The sequence below is a fragment of the Bos taurus genome, chromosome 6 (assembly GCF_002263795.3).
Source record: "Bos taurus isolate L1 Dominette 01449 registration number 42190680 breed Hereford chromosome 6, ARS-UCD2.0, whole genome shotgun sequence".
In the NCBI taxonomy this organism is placed as follows: Eukaryota; Metazoa; Chordata; class Mammalia; order Artiodactyla; family Bovidae; genus Bos; species Bos taurus.
Window position 1 is genome coordinate 66,757,029 of NC_037333.1, and position 16,515 is coordinate 66,773,543.

The 16,515-nt window shown below is 38.8% G+C and overlaps 1 protein-coding gene across 2 annotated transcripts in view; it reads right to left on the reverse strand.

Moving 5' to 3' along the window:
• Positions 1–207: 207 nt before the first annotated feature.
• The window catches only part of TXK (TXK tyrosine kinase), a 61,755-nt gene continuing 45,447 nt past the window's right edge, over positions 208–16,515 (reverse strand). The window contains exons 10-16 of one of the 2 annotated variants that reach the window (XM_024993092.2): positions 16,177–16,251; positions 12,829–13,000; positions 9,311–9,527; positions 6,530–6,594; positions 5,409–5,527; positions 3,765–3,922; positions 208–868 (exon numbers count right to left, since the gene is read on the reverse strand). In XM_024993092.2, the coding sequence (XP_024848860.1) occupies positions 800–868; positions 3,765–3,922; positions 5,409–5,527; positions 6,530–6,594; positions 9,311–9,527; positions 12,829–13,000; positions 16,177–16,251 (875 nt within the window). In that variant the 3' untranslated portion in view covers positions 208–799. The remainder of the gene's footprint in view (positions 869–3,764; positions 3,923–5,408; positions 5,528–6,529; positions 6,595–9,310; positions 9,528–12,828; positions 13,001–16,176; positions 16,252–16,515) is intronic. The other variant, NM_001206148.1, reaches the window with a different exon arrangement.

Consider the following 16,515-nt stretch of genomic DNA (forward strand, 5'->3'; position numbering starts at 1 on the left):
CCAGAGGTACTCTCTATGATAAAATGAGGCTTCCTCAATTATTCAATTTCACAGGTACCAAGGGTGAAATCTCAGAACTGAGATGCAGGTTCTGAATTGCCCTGGACAATGGATCTCACTAGAAACAGAAACTTCACCAGGTCCTGTTCAAAGGACTTTCTCCTGTAACAGTGTTCAATACTGGAGCACAGGAAACTGCTGAAATAATTAAATCTGTGCAAAAATAGTTTATTAAATAACATAAGGAAGATTATGAAGGACAGTTCCAGAATGCCCACTCATGTGGCTTGTAAAGGTGCATTTTTCATAAAGATCTGTACAGCTCAAAAGCACAACATCCTGCAGGGGAGGCTCCTTTATTCCAGGATTTGGCAGAATTTATTTTCATCTTCTACACATGAGCCACCAAAGTAAAAAACAAAAGTCACTCCTCTTCAGTAAAGCAGTGTCCTCAGTTAAGGATAAGGTTTTCATGTAACCTTAGGGCTCTCAGGGCGCTTCTCGTGAAGAGCAGCCACTATAAAGACGACTATGGAGCAATTTTTTCATTCTTCATGCATGAGACATAAAGAATATTATAGAATAGTCCAAGTTTAGAAGTCACTCTCAAACATATATGTAGAAAAGTTATTGTCAGAATACTCTCAAGCTTTAACAAATTGGAAAAGCCTGTAATCTTTGCACTGTTTCTTAGAGTCAGTGGCTCTAAAGGGTGATATTCACCATCAGTGACTTCACCCAGGGTTTCCTTTCATGACAGTCCTGCAGGATGATCCTCTGGGTTGGCAGTCCCTTTAGGTCACCAGGTTTCTGCAATCTCTGTAAGAACCTGTAGCAGCTCAGCAAACGTCGGGCGGCCTTTAGGTTTCTGGAAAAGGGAATTGGAGGCAGTCAACTTAGCTTAAGACTCACACGGAGACCAGCCTTGGACCCGGATCCAGCCTAGCTCACCACGAACAGAAGAGACAGATATCTTGGCTGATACACAGGGCATGAATGGCAGTTGAGCGAGGCAGGGGTGTGAAAATATAAGGGAAGAGATCGCTGCAAAAATGGCTAGAGCTGCAAACACTAGCCGCACGTGGCTATTTAAATTAACTGAAATTAGATACATCTTAAAATTCAGTTCTCAGTCACCCTAACCACTTTTCAATTCTTTGATAGCCAGGTATGGCCTGACCTATTGGACAATGCAGATAGCATATTTCCATCACCACAGAGCGTTCCACAGATCTGCCCCAGAGATCTATTTGGATGACTTGATATGCATGGAATAAAGGAAGAGCTGGGAGAGAGGGGCCTCTAGAGTCCCAAGTCCCCAAGCTCAGCCCCAGTTATTCACTATACCTGACCCCCTGTAGAAAGACAGATTTTAGTCAGAAAGCAAAAGGCATATTTCCATGAGGGCCTTTTCAGGTCTTAAAGCACTGATTGTGCTGTCTTAAGGCTCAGTCAATAAACTCCCAGCCATGAAGATTAGAGCCTTTTCTCTATTTCACAGTGGGATGTGGTTTGACTTTGACTCCATGAAGAAGCTCCATGGCATCTTTGAAATCCATGGGAAATAGAAATATTCATGGTAGTAGAGGTCCCTGGCAACAGGGTTAGTAGGGAGACACCACCCCTAGTGGCTTGTAAACCGATGGCATCAATAAAAGTACAGAGTAGGAGACAACCTAAATATGCGTCAATGCAGGAATGGATAAAGAAGATGAGGTACATATATACAATGGAATACTACTCAGCCATAAAAAGAGAAAGTAATACCATATGCAGCAACATGGACGGACCTAAAGATTATCATACTGAGTGAAGTCAGTCAGAAAGAGAAAGACAAATACCATATGATATTACTTATATGTGGATAAACTATGAAACAAATGAACTTATCTACAAAAAAGAAGCAGACACACAGACATAGAGAACAGATTTATAGTTGCCAAGGGGGAAGGGGCGTGGAGGAGGGATGGATTGGGAGTTTGGGATTAGAAGGTGCAAACTATTATATACAGAATGGATAAACAACAAGGTCCTACTGTATACACAGGGAACGATAGTCAATGTCCTGTGATAAACCATAACAGGGAAGAAGAAGAAGAATGTATGTATATGTATAACTGAATCACTTTGCTGTACAACAGCAATTAATGCACAACATTGTAAGTCAACTATACTTTAATAAACTAAATTTTTTAAATAGAGAAAATCTAACAATTAAAGGACGGAATAGAAGAATATGTGAGCACATGTGAGGGTCTTCCTTGAGACTTCAAGAATAAATAGTGGAGCTTGTTGCTGGTGCTGAGGTTGTGCCAGTAGTAGAGCCAATGAAACAAGTGTGCTGCTGCTGCTAAGTCGCTTCAGTCGTGTCCGACTCTGTGTGACCCCAGAGACGGCAGCCCACCAGGCTCCCCCGTCCCTGAGATTCTCCAGGCAAGAACACTGGAGTGGGTTGCCATTTCCTTCTCCAATGCATGAAAGTGAAAAGGGAAAGTGAAGTTGCTCAGTCATGTCCTACTCTTTGCGACCCCATGGACTGCAGCCTACCAGGCTCCTCCGCCCATGGGATTTTCCAGGCAAGAGTACTGGAGTGGGGTGCCATTGCCTTCTCCGGAAACAAGTATAACCATGCTAATATAATCATGTTTGAGTCTAGAGATGCTTAAGCACCTTGTTTACTTGGTCCTCTTGTCAGTATCTTATTTACTCCTTTCTCTGTCTCCTCTCCAAGATATGTAAAATCTCAATAAGTATTATATTGTATGTGTATATGTACAAGTATATTGCTTTAAACATGTACATTCCTGAGCTATTTACATGATTATTGCAAAGATGCTCTTCAGACATCTGTTTGTTACTAATAGCTTACTTAATATTTTTTTTATGTCTTTCAAGATTCCTTGCATAGCAGTTAATCATATGTAAAGTATTTTCATACACTGGGGATCTTTATAAAATTAATACTTCTCTGGAATGGAAACAACCACGTTACTTTTGAAATACTGAATTTTTTTAGTGTTTGTGAATTGAAAGTCGAGTGACTTCTTTTTTGGCCAGGAGGAAATCCTCATCCAGCTGTAGTTATTCTGGGCTGAAACTGTCAACTGGAAAGAGAGAAGAACTGTCAAAGTCACAGAGGAGTCTGATGATGGGGAGGGGTGTGTTGAGTTGTGCCCAGAAAAGACAGAGGTGGGATGTAAACTCTTCTGGCTTTGTTTTTAAGGTTGGCATTTCAAGTAAAAGAGAAACTGGCCTCCTGAGAGAGAGTTTTCTGAGTACAAGTTCCTGGCTCACTTCCTGCCTTCATTCCTATTCTTGTTTAATCTCTCTCTCAGTCTCAAATGCCACAGGAGAGATGAAACCCATTACTCTTAGCCTTGGAAAAGCAAGATGAATTATAGTAGAGTGAAGTAAATAAGAACACCATCCTTCTCTTTCAACGTGAAAATTGAACAAGTTTCCACCCAGAAGTTCTTAAAAGGAGTAAAACCTCTCATCACGGAGGCTTTAATAACATCAAGAGTTTCTGTAGGAACCAATTCTGGAAAGATAAGAATTAGAAAAGCTACTGAATTCCTCAGTTGAAAGGCCACTATTAAAATGGGTTGATGATTTTTGTTGTGGAATTACTTCCAGCTCTCAGGGATCATTACCAAGAAATAGAAACCGTTTCCTGCCATGACAGAGTCCTGGGGTAACATGGGTGATAATCTGCTCTTAGATGCAGGAACTGCCAACCTTTGTAGGAAAGTAAGGGCACTCACCTCATGCCAGCAGCTATACATGACTTCATATATGCACATTGGTGCCAGGTAAGGTCGGTACAGCCTGAAGCCTTTAGAAATAGCTTCCACGACTTGCAAATTTGACCTATTTTCAAAAGGCATTTTTCCTTCTGAGAAAACTTCCCACATCAAAACTCCTGAAAATAAAACACATTAAAATAAGAGGTTAGAGAGAGGTGGTTACTTGGAACTGAAAGAGCTGTTTCCAATCACAAGGCATTATTTCCCTCCTGCAGCCATGGAGTTACGATCATCCAGAATGACTGCAGTTCTGTCCAGGAAGCAGATACTGTGCATTGTAGGTTTTGAACTGAATATATTCCAAGGGAAAACAATTTATTCCCTTTTCTGTTGGTCCTGACTGCCTCCTTATTGGAAGAAAATGCTGGCAGCATCTTTAATTCAAAGTACTATTCATGTCTCCACACCCTGACATCAATGAAACTTTCTACCATTCCATAGAAAATGACAATATTGTGTAATCCCCTACTGCCTGCTAAGGCTAGGAAAACTCCTGTCCAGGAGGAGTGCATTTCCCTCTTTCCACTGAAAGACTGCTGAGTAGAGTCCCAGAAAAGCTGGCAGGGGTTCTGTTTATATAAGCAGGTGTTCAAAACTCATTGATGATTGATGAAGCTCCTTCAAGTCTCTCACTTTGAGTTCATTTAATTATTCACTTATTCTACAAATATGTATTATGTATTGATCAGATTCCACCCTTATGTTAGAGCCACAGAATTAAGATTGAAACCTGTCCAAGTTCTTAAGAATTTAAAAAGCTCACTGTTCAGTGATGAAGAAAGACAGGTGGTCAGGTAAAACTCAAGGGTTTCTAATTGTTCTACAACCACCATTGATGAGATCCTTATGTTGCTATCATTGGTCTCACAACTCAACTGCTCTCCAGCAGAGCTTAAAATGTCACCAGCCAAGACTATCACATGTCAGTGGAGAGCTAATGAGATCAATACAAGCTAAACCTTATTGTGGGCAATAACATTCACACCCTTTGATGGTACAGATGTCTCTCAAAACCTAAGAAGGCACCCAGGAAGGCCCAGGTAAAAGAGAATAGATAGATTATTTATATATTTATTGCCATTTTCTGGAAGTCAACTCAAAGAACAAATTCTATCAGACATGGGTCCACAGTATCTCTTTTTCAATGAAGAACATTACCCAATATAAATAGCAATTGATAGACCCCAAGGAAGCCTATGTCTAATTTCACCAAATATGGGAATAATAATGTAAATGAGATGGCATCACTGATAGTCAAGCAATGAAGGTTCTTAATTACACTCAAGAATAAATGACACTGTAAGATCAGTTTTCCTTGCAAGTCTCTGTGGTGTGGGAAGTTTGGCTGAATTTGTTTTCTAAATCAGTAGACTCTGTAATGGTTTTACAGCAAGTGCTCAGTGGGAAAGGGAAAGATCCCAAAGGCAAATTTGGTAAGAAGGTTACCAGTTGCCAAAGACAATCTGATGTGTTAGAACACCCGAGACAGAAACACAGTTATAAGAAGACTTTTAGCTAGATAATATCAAGAAATCAACGTTAAAAGAGCAATCTCTATTTTATTCAATAAAGCTCCAACAAATGAACATCAAATTCACTCACCGAATGACCAGACGTCAGATTTGCTGCTGTATCTGTTGAAATGAAAAACTTCAGGAGGGGACCACTTGACTGGGAACTTGGCTCCAGAAGAACTGACATATTCATCATCCAAAACGTACCTGGGGCCATCAGAGTTCAGAGCACATTGTGTTAATCACCCCTAAGTTCTGTGTACTTCTAATCCTTTTAGTTAACTCTGATTTCTAAAATACAAAGTATTTTGCCACAGAAAGGCTAAGGATACCTTCTCTCCTTGCTATCAAGGTGGGAAAGTAACCTTTATACAGTTTCCTCCTTAAACCAAACCTCCATTGTGTTTATATTTGAATCCCAGAAAACCATAGCAATTCTTCAGTCTAAAACAGGCCTGTGGTTTAATAATGCCAGGCATGAAGGAATCTTGCAGACAGAAATTCAGGATGAGTCAGCAACCACCTGTGTCAAGAGTCAGACCAGGACAAAACAGGAAGATGGTGGCTGCAGGGAAGCCAGTGTCCGTGGATAGCAACGGGACCAGTCAGGCCATCTCTAGTATGTGGCCCCATGAGACAGAAGGAGTTTGGATTTTGACCCTGAAGAGAGCCAGGGAGAAACCCTGAAATCACTAGGATTAAATTTCTAGCAACCTGAAGAGAGGCAGACTCAAAATATAAATTGCCCTGAGTTGTTGAAAATAAGGTTTTCCAACCTTATTTTCACACCCTTGCTGTCTGTAAGCTACTACAGTTGATAAGAGAAATGCAGGAAAAGGATAGCAAAATCAGAGCTGAGTAAACAAATTCTTTTTGTTTTTTTTCTATTTCAGAAATATATAAGGAAAACTTTTCTCTTAACCTTCTACATATGATAAGTAGACTAAGAAATTCTTTTTATTCTTAAGGGATGACATACTTCTTTTAATAATGACCTGACAGATCAGAAGACTAACCCACAGTTTCAGTTTCCCTTATAGCTCAATTGGTGCATGTGCTAAAACTCAAAGTGGGTCAGCAGGATATCCAACCACATCAACACTTCCCTCAGGGAAGAAAGAGCAATGCCAATAACACCTTCAGCTTGTCTGTAGACGAACATAAGAGTCCCTACTATGAGCAAAGAAAGAAAGAAAGTATATCATGTACCTTGTCATTCCAAAGTCCGAAATTTTTACTATACATGTAGAACTGACCAAACAATTCCTTGCTGCCTATAAAAAGAAGAAAAGAATTCAGGTTTGAATACAAAGTTTTTTCTTTACAGAGTTTGTACTCTTTTCCTTATTTCGTTTGTGGCTCAGCACTACATCTGAGTGAACACCCATGTTACTTCATGGTGATAACTGTCGATGCTACATAGGATTTAATGTATCTGCCCTTGTGAGATGGATTTTAGTGATTTTTTTTTAAGAAATGATAAAAAAGAAAATTTTTAACTAACTTTTTTCCTTTTTAAAATGTGTAATCTTTCTCAAGAAGTATCCTTGACAAGTATCAGGAGAAACTCAACCTAAGAGGTAAAAAACTATGAATCTTGATATAAAAAACAGTGTGTATTTAAAACTTTACCTTTATAAGTAAAAAGAGGAAAGTCCAATATGCATGAAAAATAAAAGATCATTATATATCTTTGGGATATTCATTATATAAAATTATTTATAGAAATTAACAAATTGTATTTAAAATTTACATTTCATTGAATGTAACATCATGGGGTCACAAAGAGTCGGACACAACTGAGCAACTGAACTGAACTGAACTGTTTACAATTGATATTTTCTTATTTATTAAACCACAGTGAACTAAATATAGTAGTATATAATGCAGAAACTATTTGATGCCAAGACAATCTATTTTCAGTCAGCTTAGTCAGAAAAACCATTGACTTGATTTTTTAGCCTCATGTAGGTGAAAGGTTTGACAGAATTTTTCTCTTTTGAGCTAATTTGTGGTTCAGTTAGTTCAAAAACAAAAGAAAAAACTTGAAATGGAGAGCCAGCAGGAGCCAGTCTGGAAGATGTTGTCAAGTGCCAGCAATGATCTCAAAGTCAAACCACAAGGCAAGCCCTCGACAGAGAACACACGCATTGTTAGCTAATATATCTTGAGTGGCATGTAGGTGGAGAAGACAGGACACAAAAGAAAGTGATCGAGGAAGGAACCAAGACCAGGCAGGTCTGCAAGAAGACAGCTGGAGCAAATGGAATTACCTCAACCATCACCTGACTGAATTTTGAATTCTAATCTTTATGGGGAGGACAAACCACAGAGACTAGGAAGGTGAGTTAGGTGGAACTGATACCATATCCATCCAACAAAATGTGCGCTCAACGGCAACTCAGGCCAGACACTGGGGAATGTGTCATGAAGCGTGTAAAACGATGGTGGGGCTTTTGCTTGAAGTGCTTACACATATTAATCCACGCAATCCTCCCAGTAAGCCCAGAGGGAGGAGGTGCTATAATTAACACCACTTGACTAGTTAACTAACTTAAGGTCACATGTCTAGTAAGAAACAAAGGTGAGATTTCAACTAGCTGAGGCAGGGTATGCCATCTTGACTACATAACAAACTTATCAGGGAAATTTTCCAAAACAGTTGATCACTAGATTTTAGCCCCAAAGATTCTAATTTCATTGGTTGGTGGTATGGGCTCGGTACTGTGATGTTTTAAAGCTCCCAGATGATTCTAATGCCCAGCTAAGTTTGAGAGCCATTGCTCAGCAACTTGCACTCTAATGACACTGAACTGCAGCTCAGAAGTCTACGCCTTGATGTCAAGGAGTCTGGAGTCTAATATTTGCATAAACAATGTAAACAATTATTAAAGGAGGTAGTAAATAATAAATGCCAATGAGAGCTCTAAATCATGTGTAGGACAAGCAATGGTGTGCTGGGGCTAATGAAATTATGACCCCTTTCTTTCCCCAAAATAGTCCAGCCTGAATGACAGTCCATTGGGGTCGCTAAGGGTTGGACATGACTGAGCGACTTCACTTTCACTTTTCACTTTCATGCATTGGAGAAGGAAATGGCAACCCACTCCAGTGTTCTTGCCTGGAGAATCCCAGGGACGGAGGAGCCTGGTGGGCTGCCGTCTGTGGGGTCGCACAGAGTCGGACACAACTGAAGCAACTTAGCAGCAGCAGCAGCAGTCATGGCTGATGAAAGTTCAGGATTACCTGTAAGTGTCAGTAACAGGGACTTCTCATAAATTCTCAAATTTTCATTGGATTTAATTTAGGAACTTAGAAACGAGACATGAAAGGACACAGAAGGAATAGTACGAATATCATGAATAAATACGGAGCAGACAGAAAATGTTTTTCAAGGGGAGGTAGCAAGGCAGGGAAGCAGAGCTATTTGCTTCTGAGGTAAAACAAGCTTTGATCTTGTTTGTTGGAGGGTTGTTCTGAGCGATACAGAACAGAATGGTTTAACATTTCGAGTCCCTCTCAATAATGCCAGTAGTGCTTTTATGATGCTGTAAGAACCAAACCACCTCCACCTGGAGGCAGTTTCGCCCCCTGGGTGAGACCCACTGGGGCTGGGGCTTCAGCATGGTCCTCCAGCACCTGGCAGAGAGCTTGTCATATACAGGCACTTAATATGTATTAGATTATTAGTTGAAATAAAGATAGCAGTAAGAGAAGGACAAAGAAAGGGGGAGAGAGGAAAGGAAAGTAGTTGATTTGTTGGTGAATAATTAGTTCAAGACATATGTAGAGTAACATCTTACTTGGTTACAGCATCAGTAGGCAATAGAAAATTAAGCTACATTTCCCAACAAATTACACGAATAGAAAAATGTTTTAAAATTAAGCCAAAGGATGCATTATTCAAAGTGTTGAAAGTCCTAACTTATCATGTCCTTCTGAATATATGTTTAATACACAAAATAGTCAGCAAATTTGCACTGTACTTACTAAATCTCTATGGATAAAGCAGTTTCTCTCCAGATACTCCATTCCTTCACAGATATCTTGGCACACACTCAGTAGTATCTCCTTGCTGAGCTTTCCTTTTCTCTCTCTCAGATAGTTAAGCAGGCAGCCATGTTCCATAAACTCTGTCACAATGTAAAGGGGCTTCTGCTGTATACACACTCCATAAAGCTGAACCAGCTTCGAATGAGATAACTTCCTGTGGAAGAAAACATAGACCCATGAGCAAATTTGTGTTTTCAAGTGTTTGAACTCAACTGGTGATATTTACCATTTCCACAAGATGTTCATCATCAAGCTATGATTGAAACTAACCCAACCACAGAGCAAGTAGGACAGTTTCTTTTCCACTTTATGTGCTAAGAGAGTGGGGTCAAGAGGTCATGCGGTACTACTTCCTAAGTTGTGATACATACAGGATAGTCCATGCCCCATATTCTGTTTTTCTTTTTTCCATTTTGTAAGCCTTTTGTTTCCTCTTTACTGCTACCCCTTGCCCAGTTCCTGGTCCTTGAGTTTCAACCTCCCCAATCACAGCTGTCTAGACAAAAAATTCAGGACAGACAGAGGGAAGAAAGAGCAATTGATGTGAATTTTTATAAATTGAGAAATTTTAGAAAATTGAATTATAACTAATAAATGCATTTAAAGGAAATTTTTAGATTAAGTTGAAGACTGAAAAACATTTACTGACATGAAACTCTTCTATGTATTTAGTAATCACACACATACACACAGACACACCCATATCATACTTTTATGTCTCTTAAAAGGGTGATGGCTGTGACACCTCATAGAAATGAGCTTTGAACTGTTGGATAACTTAAAGAAAATTTCACTTTAGAGAATTAAAACATTCGTGCTCAGCTGCTTGAACTTTTCTCTCCTCTCTTTTTCTCTTTTCACACACACATACTGTGTTCTTGAATATTACCTACTAAAATACACTAAAATAAAGTTTTTAAGAAATGATACATATGAGGGGCTTCCCTGGTGGCTCAGTGGTAAAGAATCCACCTGCAAATGCAAGAGACACAGGTTTGATCCCTGATCTGGGAAGATCCCACGTGCCATGGAGCAACTAAGCCTGTGCGCCACAGCTATTGCGCCTTTGTCTGGGAGCCACAACTACTGAAGCCTACATGCCCTAGAGCCTGTGCTCCGCACAGGAGATGCCACTGCAATGAAAAGCATGCACACCGCAGCTAGAGAGCAGCCCAGGCTCACCGTTACTAGAGAAAAGCCCGTGCAGCGACAATGACCCGCATAGCCAAAAATAAAATACATTTTAAAAAATCTTGTTTAAAGAAATGAAATGATACAAATGAACTTATTTACAAAACAGAAACAGATTCACAGACTTAGAGAATGAACTTTTGGTTACCAGCTGGGAAAGATGAGGAGAAGGGATAGTTAGGGAGTTCGGATCCACACGTACACACTGCTATATCTAAAATGGATAACCAACAAGGACCTACTGTATAGCACAGATAACTCTCCTCAATGTTATGTGGCAACCTGGATTGGAGGGGAGTTTGAGGGAGAATGGATACATGTAAATATATGACTAAGTCCCTTTGCTGGTCACCTGAAACTACCACAACATTATTAATCGGCTATGGTCTAATATAAAATAAAAAGTTTAAAAAAAGAAAAAAACTTTTTAGTCATCTATTTCTCAAAAGTTTATTGTTTCTTTTGTACTGTAATATTTAGTCCCTAAAGCCCTTTTATGCCAACTTGAATATGGAATAGAATATTCAAATTAATGTTTGTAATTTTAGGAGGTGTATAATAAACTAACATTTTGCTAGTCAAAAGTACCTTGAAATGTTACTTCTTTCCATTCATAAAGATAACACAAGATCAATGCATCAGGGAGATTAATTATATTAAAACAACATGTATGAGTGATTGATACATTCCCATATAATGAGCAAACAGAAACACTCCAGTTAGTAGGGGAGAAAGCTATTCAAGCAGCTCTACATGATTTTAATTTGTAGATATATGTATTATATGGTGGCACTAGTGGTAAAGAATCTGCCTGCCAGTGCAGGAGACACAAGAGACGGGTTCCATCTCTGGGAAGATTCCCTGGAGTAGGAAATGGCAACACACTGCAGTTATTCTTGCCTGGGAAATTCCATGGATAGAGGAGCCTGGCAGACTACATTCTATGGGATCACAGGAGTCAGACACAACTGAGCAACTGAGCACACACATGTACATATTATATGTGTAGATTTTCTCTGATTTACCTTTCTAATTCATGAAGTGTATTTTCACTTAGGGGATGCAGCTTACATGCGTGCAAAATAATGGCAGGGAGGTAATTCTTGAAATGTAAAACTAATTTTCCACGAGAAAGCTGCCAAATTGATACTCACATGTAAGCATTTGAGAATTAGAACATTACACTGTATTTGCTCAGTAAGATCACTAGCAAAAGTTTATCAGAAAAAAAGAAATAACCTTTATCAGAAATAAGGCAAGAACAAATAAATAAACCTTCACTTGTATGGTTCGGTCTAACAAATAGAACAAATATTTTTCAAGGGCACAGAAAGATGCAAACAGAAAAAGAACGTTGTTTGCTGTAACTTTAGGACGCATTAATACACATTCCTTTCTCATCTTAGAAAAATGCATATGATTCATTGTAGAACAAACATGTCATATTTATGTAAATTTGTTACTTAAATATTTTCAAACTCTGTAGTCTTCTTTTCTTCTAATTGTTCTTTTTTCCCATGTGATCAGATCAAGTTTCAGAGTTTTTAATGTCATCTGTGGTGACCAGGCTGACCTCTCTCCTGAACTCTAGACTCGTTATGCACTTGACCCTTGGTCATACTTGGCTACCCAATAGGTCTCTCAAATTCAACACGTCCAAAGCAGAATTACTCATTTTTCCTCTAAAACTATTCCTCAGCCAGTCTCTCCCATTTCAGTAAATGGTGCCATTCTCTGCCTAACAGTGCACCCAAGACCTTGGTTTTCACTTTTTGGTCCCGCAGTCTCCTTAAGTGATTTGTTACATCTAATTTATCAGCAAGTCCTGATAATTTTATCTCAAAAATGTATCCTGAAACTATTCTCGTCTCTCCATCTCTGCTATCACCCCTTTCACCATCATCTTCCACCTGCTTTATCGAAAGGGCTCCTAAAAATGTATAATGAGATTTGAAATAGAAGTGAAATATCTTTCCCAAAGTTTAAATTGCTCAAATTATATTTAAACATCTCAGAAGAAGGATTTAAATTCTAATTCCTTCTTTCTGATAGAGATTCTAGGTGAGATTTTACAGGTGAGGAAATTGAAGCTTAGAAAAATGAACTAACTCAAGCCACACAGAAGTCAAATAATTTGCCCAGGTCCCACAACTAGCTTGGGCAGAGTTGTGACACAAATCCACTAGTGACTGACTCCAAAATCCATGTTCTTTCCATGACACCTGGATGTTGTGTCTACTTGTCTGGGTTTTGTGTATACTTACATCATCACTTTAGCCTCTTCAATGAAATCCTCTTCAGACATGAAGCCTTCGTTGATGGCCTTGATAGCTACCTGGACATGTGCTCGCCATTGGCCTAAATAGACCACCCCAAACTGACCACTTCCAATCTGCTTCACAAAAGCCAATTCAGATGGATCTATCTCCCACTTTTCTGGAAAAGTAAAATATCCATGTTACAAGTAAGGAAAAATGTTAAATTTTAGAGCTAGAAAAGATCTAGGAATTATCTCGACCTATTTTCTTTTATTTTTCAGAGAGGTCGAAAACATTTATAAATGAGTAGTAAGGACCTGTTACCATTTTTAATACTATCATTGTGGCTTAAAAGTGTAATTCCAGAATTCAAGTTTAAATGCAATAAGTTCTAAAGGAATTTTATATGTTGAGTCGTGCCATATAAACACATTATTTTAAATAAATAAAAGCAAACAAAGATACAAATCTCACTTACTTGGAGAGAAATTATGGCTTATCAAAACAGGCTTTTTCTTTCCCGAGAGACCCAGAAGGAAACACAGTTCTGTGTCTTTCTAAACTAAACCTGCCAAAACCAGATGTGGTCCTAAATACGTACATCCCCACACTGGTTTTGTTCTGATAAGTAAACTTGTGAGGTAGATAAAACCTGGGCTCCCCCCACCCCCATCCCAGTTTCTTTTACTGTTCCTCTGCCACTCCCACTCCAAAGGGCTTTTTTGCCCTTTCTCTTTTGCAAAAAGCCTAATCAATTCATCTAATAAATATTTTCAATATTAAGATTCTAACCTATATCTAAGTGTACGTTTGAAATGAGAATTACATTACTGAATATGTCTCATCCTATAGAAGCAAATCAGTGGTTGGGGGGGGGGGGGACTATTTTTAAAATAATGCTTTGGAAAACTCAGAATCAAATCTTAACTTTTTAGTATCCCCTTTTATATAGCAATGCCACCATCTGCTGGAACTTTAAGATAATGCATTTAAAAGAATTGAAGGGAATTCCCTGGCTCTCCAGTGGTTAGGACTTCATGCTTTCACTGTCCAGTGCCCAGGTTCAATTTCTGGTCAGGGAACTAAGATCTCACAAGCTGTGAAGCACATTCTCCTCTACTCCCCCCAAAAAAGAATTATAAGGACTAATGGACCCTTGTATCGGGCTTTGCAAGGTACTCTCCTTTCCAATAGTAGGTGTGTTTTTAAAGTAACATAGGAGAATATAGTCATGACCTTGGGATTGGCATAGATTTATTCAACAGAATATAACCATAGAAGAAAATATTAATAAATTATACTTCATAAAATCTTATTTATCAAATATAGCCCATTAAGAAAATGAAAAAGTAAGCCACAGACTGGGGAAAGATATTTCTTAAAATACATAACCAACCTAAGACTTCCTTTTCAAAATAAGAATAAATCAACTAGGAAAAGGCATATAATCCTATTGTTAAGTGTTAAATAAAAACTTGAATAGAGTTTTCTCTCACAAAAGAGAATACCCAAAGTGGCAACTGAACCTATGAAAAGTTGATCAGGGAAATTGCATATTTAAACCAAAATGAGATATGCACACATACACTGCTAAGTCGCGTCAGTCGTGTCTGACTCTGTGTGACCCCATAGACGGCAACCCACCAGGCTCCCCCGTCCCTGGGATTCTCCAGGCAAGAACACTGGAGTGGGTTGCCATTTCCTTCTCCAATTCAGGAAAGTGAAAAGTGAAAGTGAAGTCGCTGAGTCTTGTCTGACTCTTAGCGACCCCATGGACTGCAGCCTACCAGGCTCCTCCATCCATGGGATTTTCCAGGCAAGAGTACTGGAGTGGGGTATGAACAAAAACCAAGCCAGAACAAACAAAACCACAAGAATACGAAACACTGGCAAGGACAAAGATGTGGAACAGCTGAAACTCACATATGTCATTGATTGAAATATAATTTGGGATAAGCTCTTTGGAAAACTGACTAAATCTGAGTGTGTGCATACTCTATGACCCAGCAAATCTACTTCTAAGTATACATCCAACATTGTCTGGCCATAAATGTGATTAAACTTTATCAAAAGACATACAAGAATGTTCATAATAATATTATTTAGAAAAGCCAAAAATTGGTTCAACCCAAATGGCTATATAAAGAAAAATGGGCAAGCCCATTGCAGTATAGTCACAAAAGAGCAGTGCAGCGCCACACAGATGGACCAACCACAGTCGACACCACGAGTGAATCCACTCATGGACCCGTGGGAGAAAGAAGCCAGACATGTATGCACGGTGTTGAATTTTGTTTATATAAAGTAATCAAAATTAGACAAAATTAATCAGACTCTAGATCTATGAACTATATACTGTTAAGAATATTTAAATATTGAAAAGTTTATTTTTTTAATGAATGAGGACCATATTTAACTTGGATAAATTGCTAATGATAGAATTTTTAAACATGTAGTATTTATGGGGTAGCAATGGCACCCCACTCCAGTACTCTTGCCTGGAAAATCCCATGGACGGAGGAGCCTGCTAGGCTACAGTCCATGGGGCTGCTGAGAGTTGGACACGACTGAGCGACTTCACTTTCACTTTTCACTTGCATGCATTGCGGAAGGAAATGGCAACCCACTCCAATGTTCTTGCCTGGAGAATCCCGGGGACGAGGGAGCTTGGTGGGCTGCCGTCTATGGGGTCGCACAGAGTCGACAACGACTGAAGTGACTTAGCAGCAGAGAAATGATCTAAGCACACATAACACTCTGGAATCACTTTTCCATCCCAATTCAGAGACTGAGTCCTGGGTACCTGCTACACAATAATTGTGTTTTTTTTTTTAAAGCATATTCTTAGTCCCCATAGTGAGATAAATTTAAGGAAATAAAATATCACCAAATTAGAAAGAAAGATTCTTTGGCTCTTATTTATTCTTATAGATTCATAACTACCACATTCACTAGAAAATAGTTCAAACTTCACCCAAGTTCTATTTGAAAAGGTGAAAAGGACAGATTAAGCAGTTTATTTTAGTAGGTCCCATTGGGAAGAAGTCATTTCCCAGTCACCCACATAACCAGAGAGCAACAACCCAATCATTCAGATAAAAAGAATTTGAATTTATCAAACAGGTTCCAAATAATGTATAATGAAATTTGAAGAAAAGTGAAATATTTCCCCCCAAAGTTTAAATGCCCTCATGAGATGCATTTAAATCTCAGAAAGGAGATTTAAACGTTGAGGAGAAAACATTTTTCAAGACAGACATCTCAAAAGAGCTGAGAATTTAAAGAACATAGAGAAAACTTGGGGTAGACTCTTTACTGGTTTGATTTTTACTTAAGCACACATGCATACTTTACCATAACTAAAACCAGCTGTGGCCGGCAAACAACTGCCCATCAGACCAACTGGGTAACGGAGACGGGACATGAGTCCTGGGGAGAAAGAGAAACGAGCATTTCAATTCTAGTTCCTGGTACAAGAGAAAAAGCCAAATATACCAGAAGATGGAACCATTCCCTAAACAGATCAGCCAGAGAAAGTATTCTACAGCTAGTCTGTTTGGTTATTTTTCCTATTTGAAAAAGACTTTTCATAATATAGTATATGCTCATTGAACACAAGTTAAAGAAGCCAAGAAAATACAAAAATGAAAAGGTCCCTTACAAAATCTTAGTATCCAGAGATACTTTGTTATC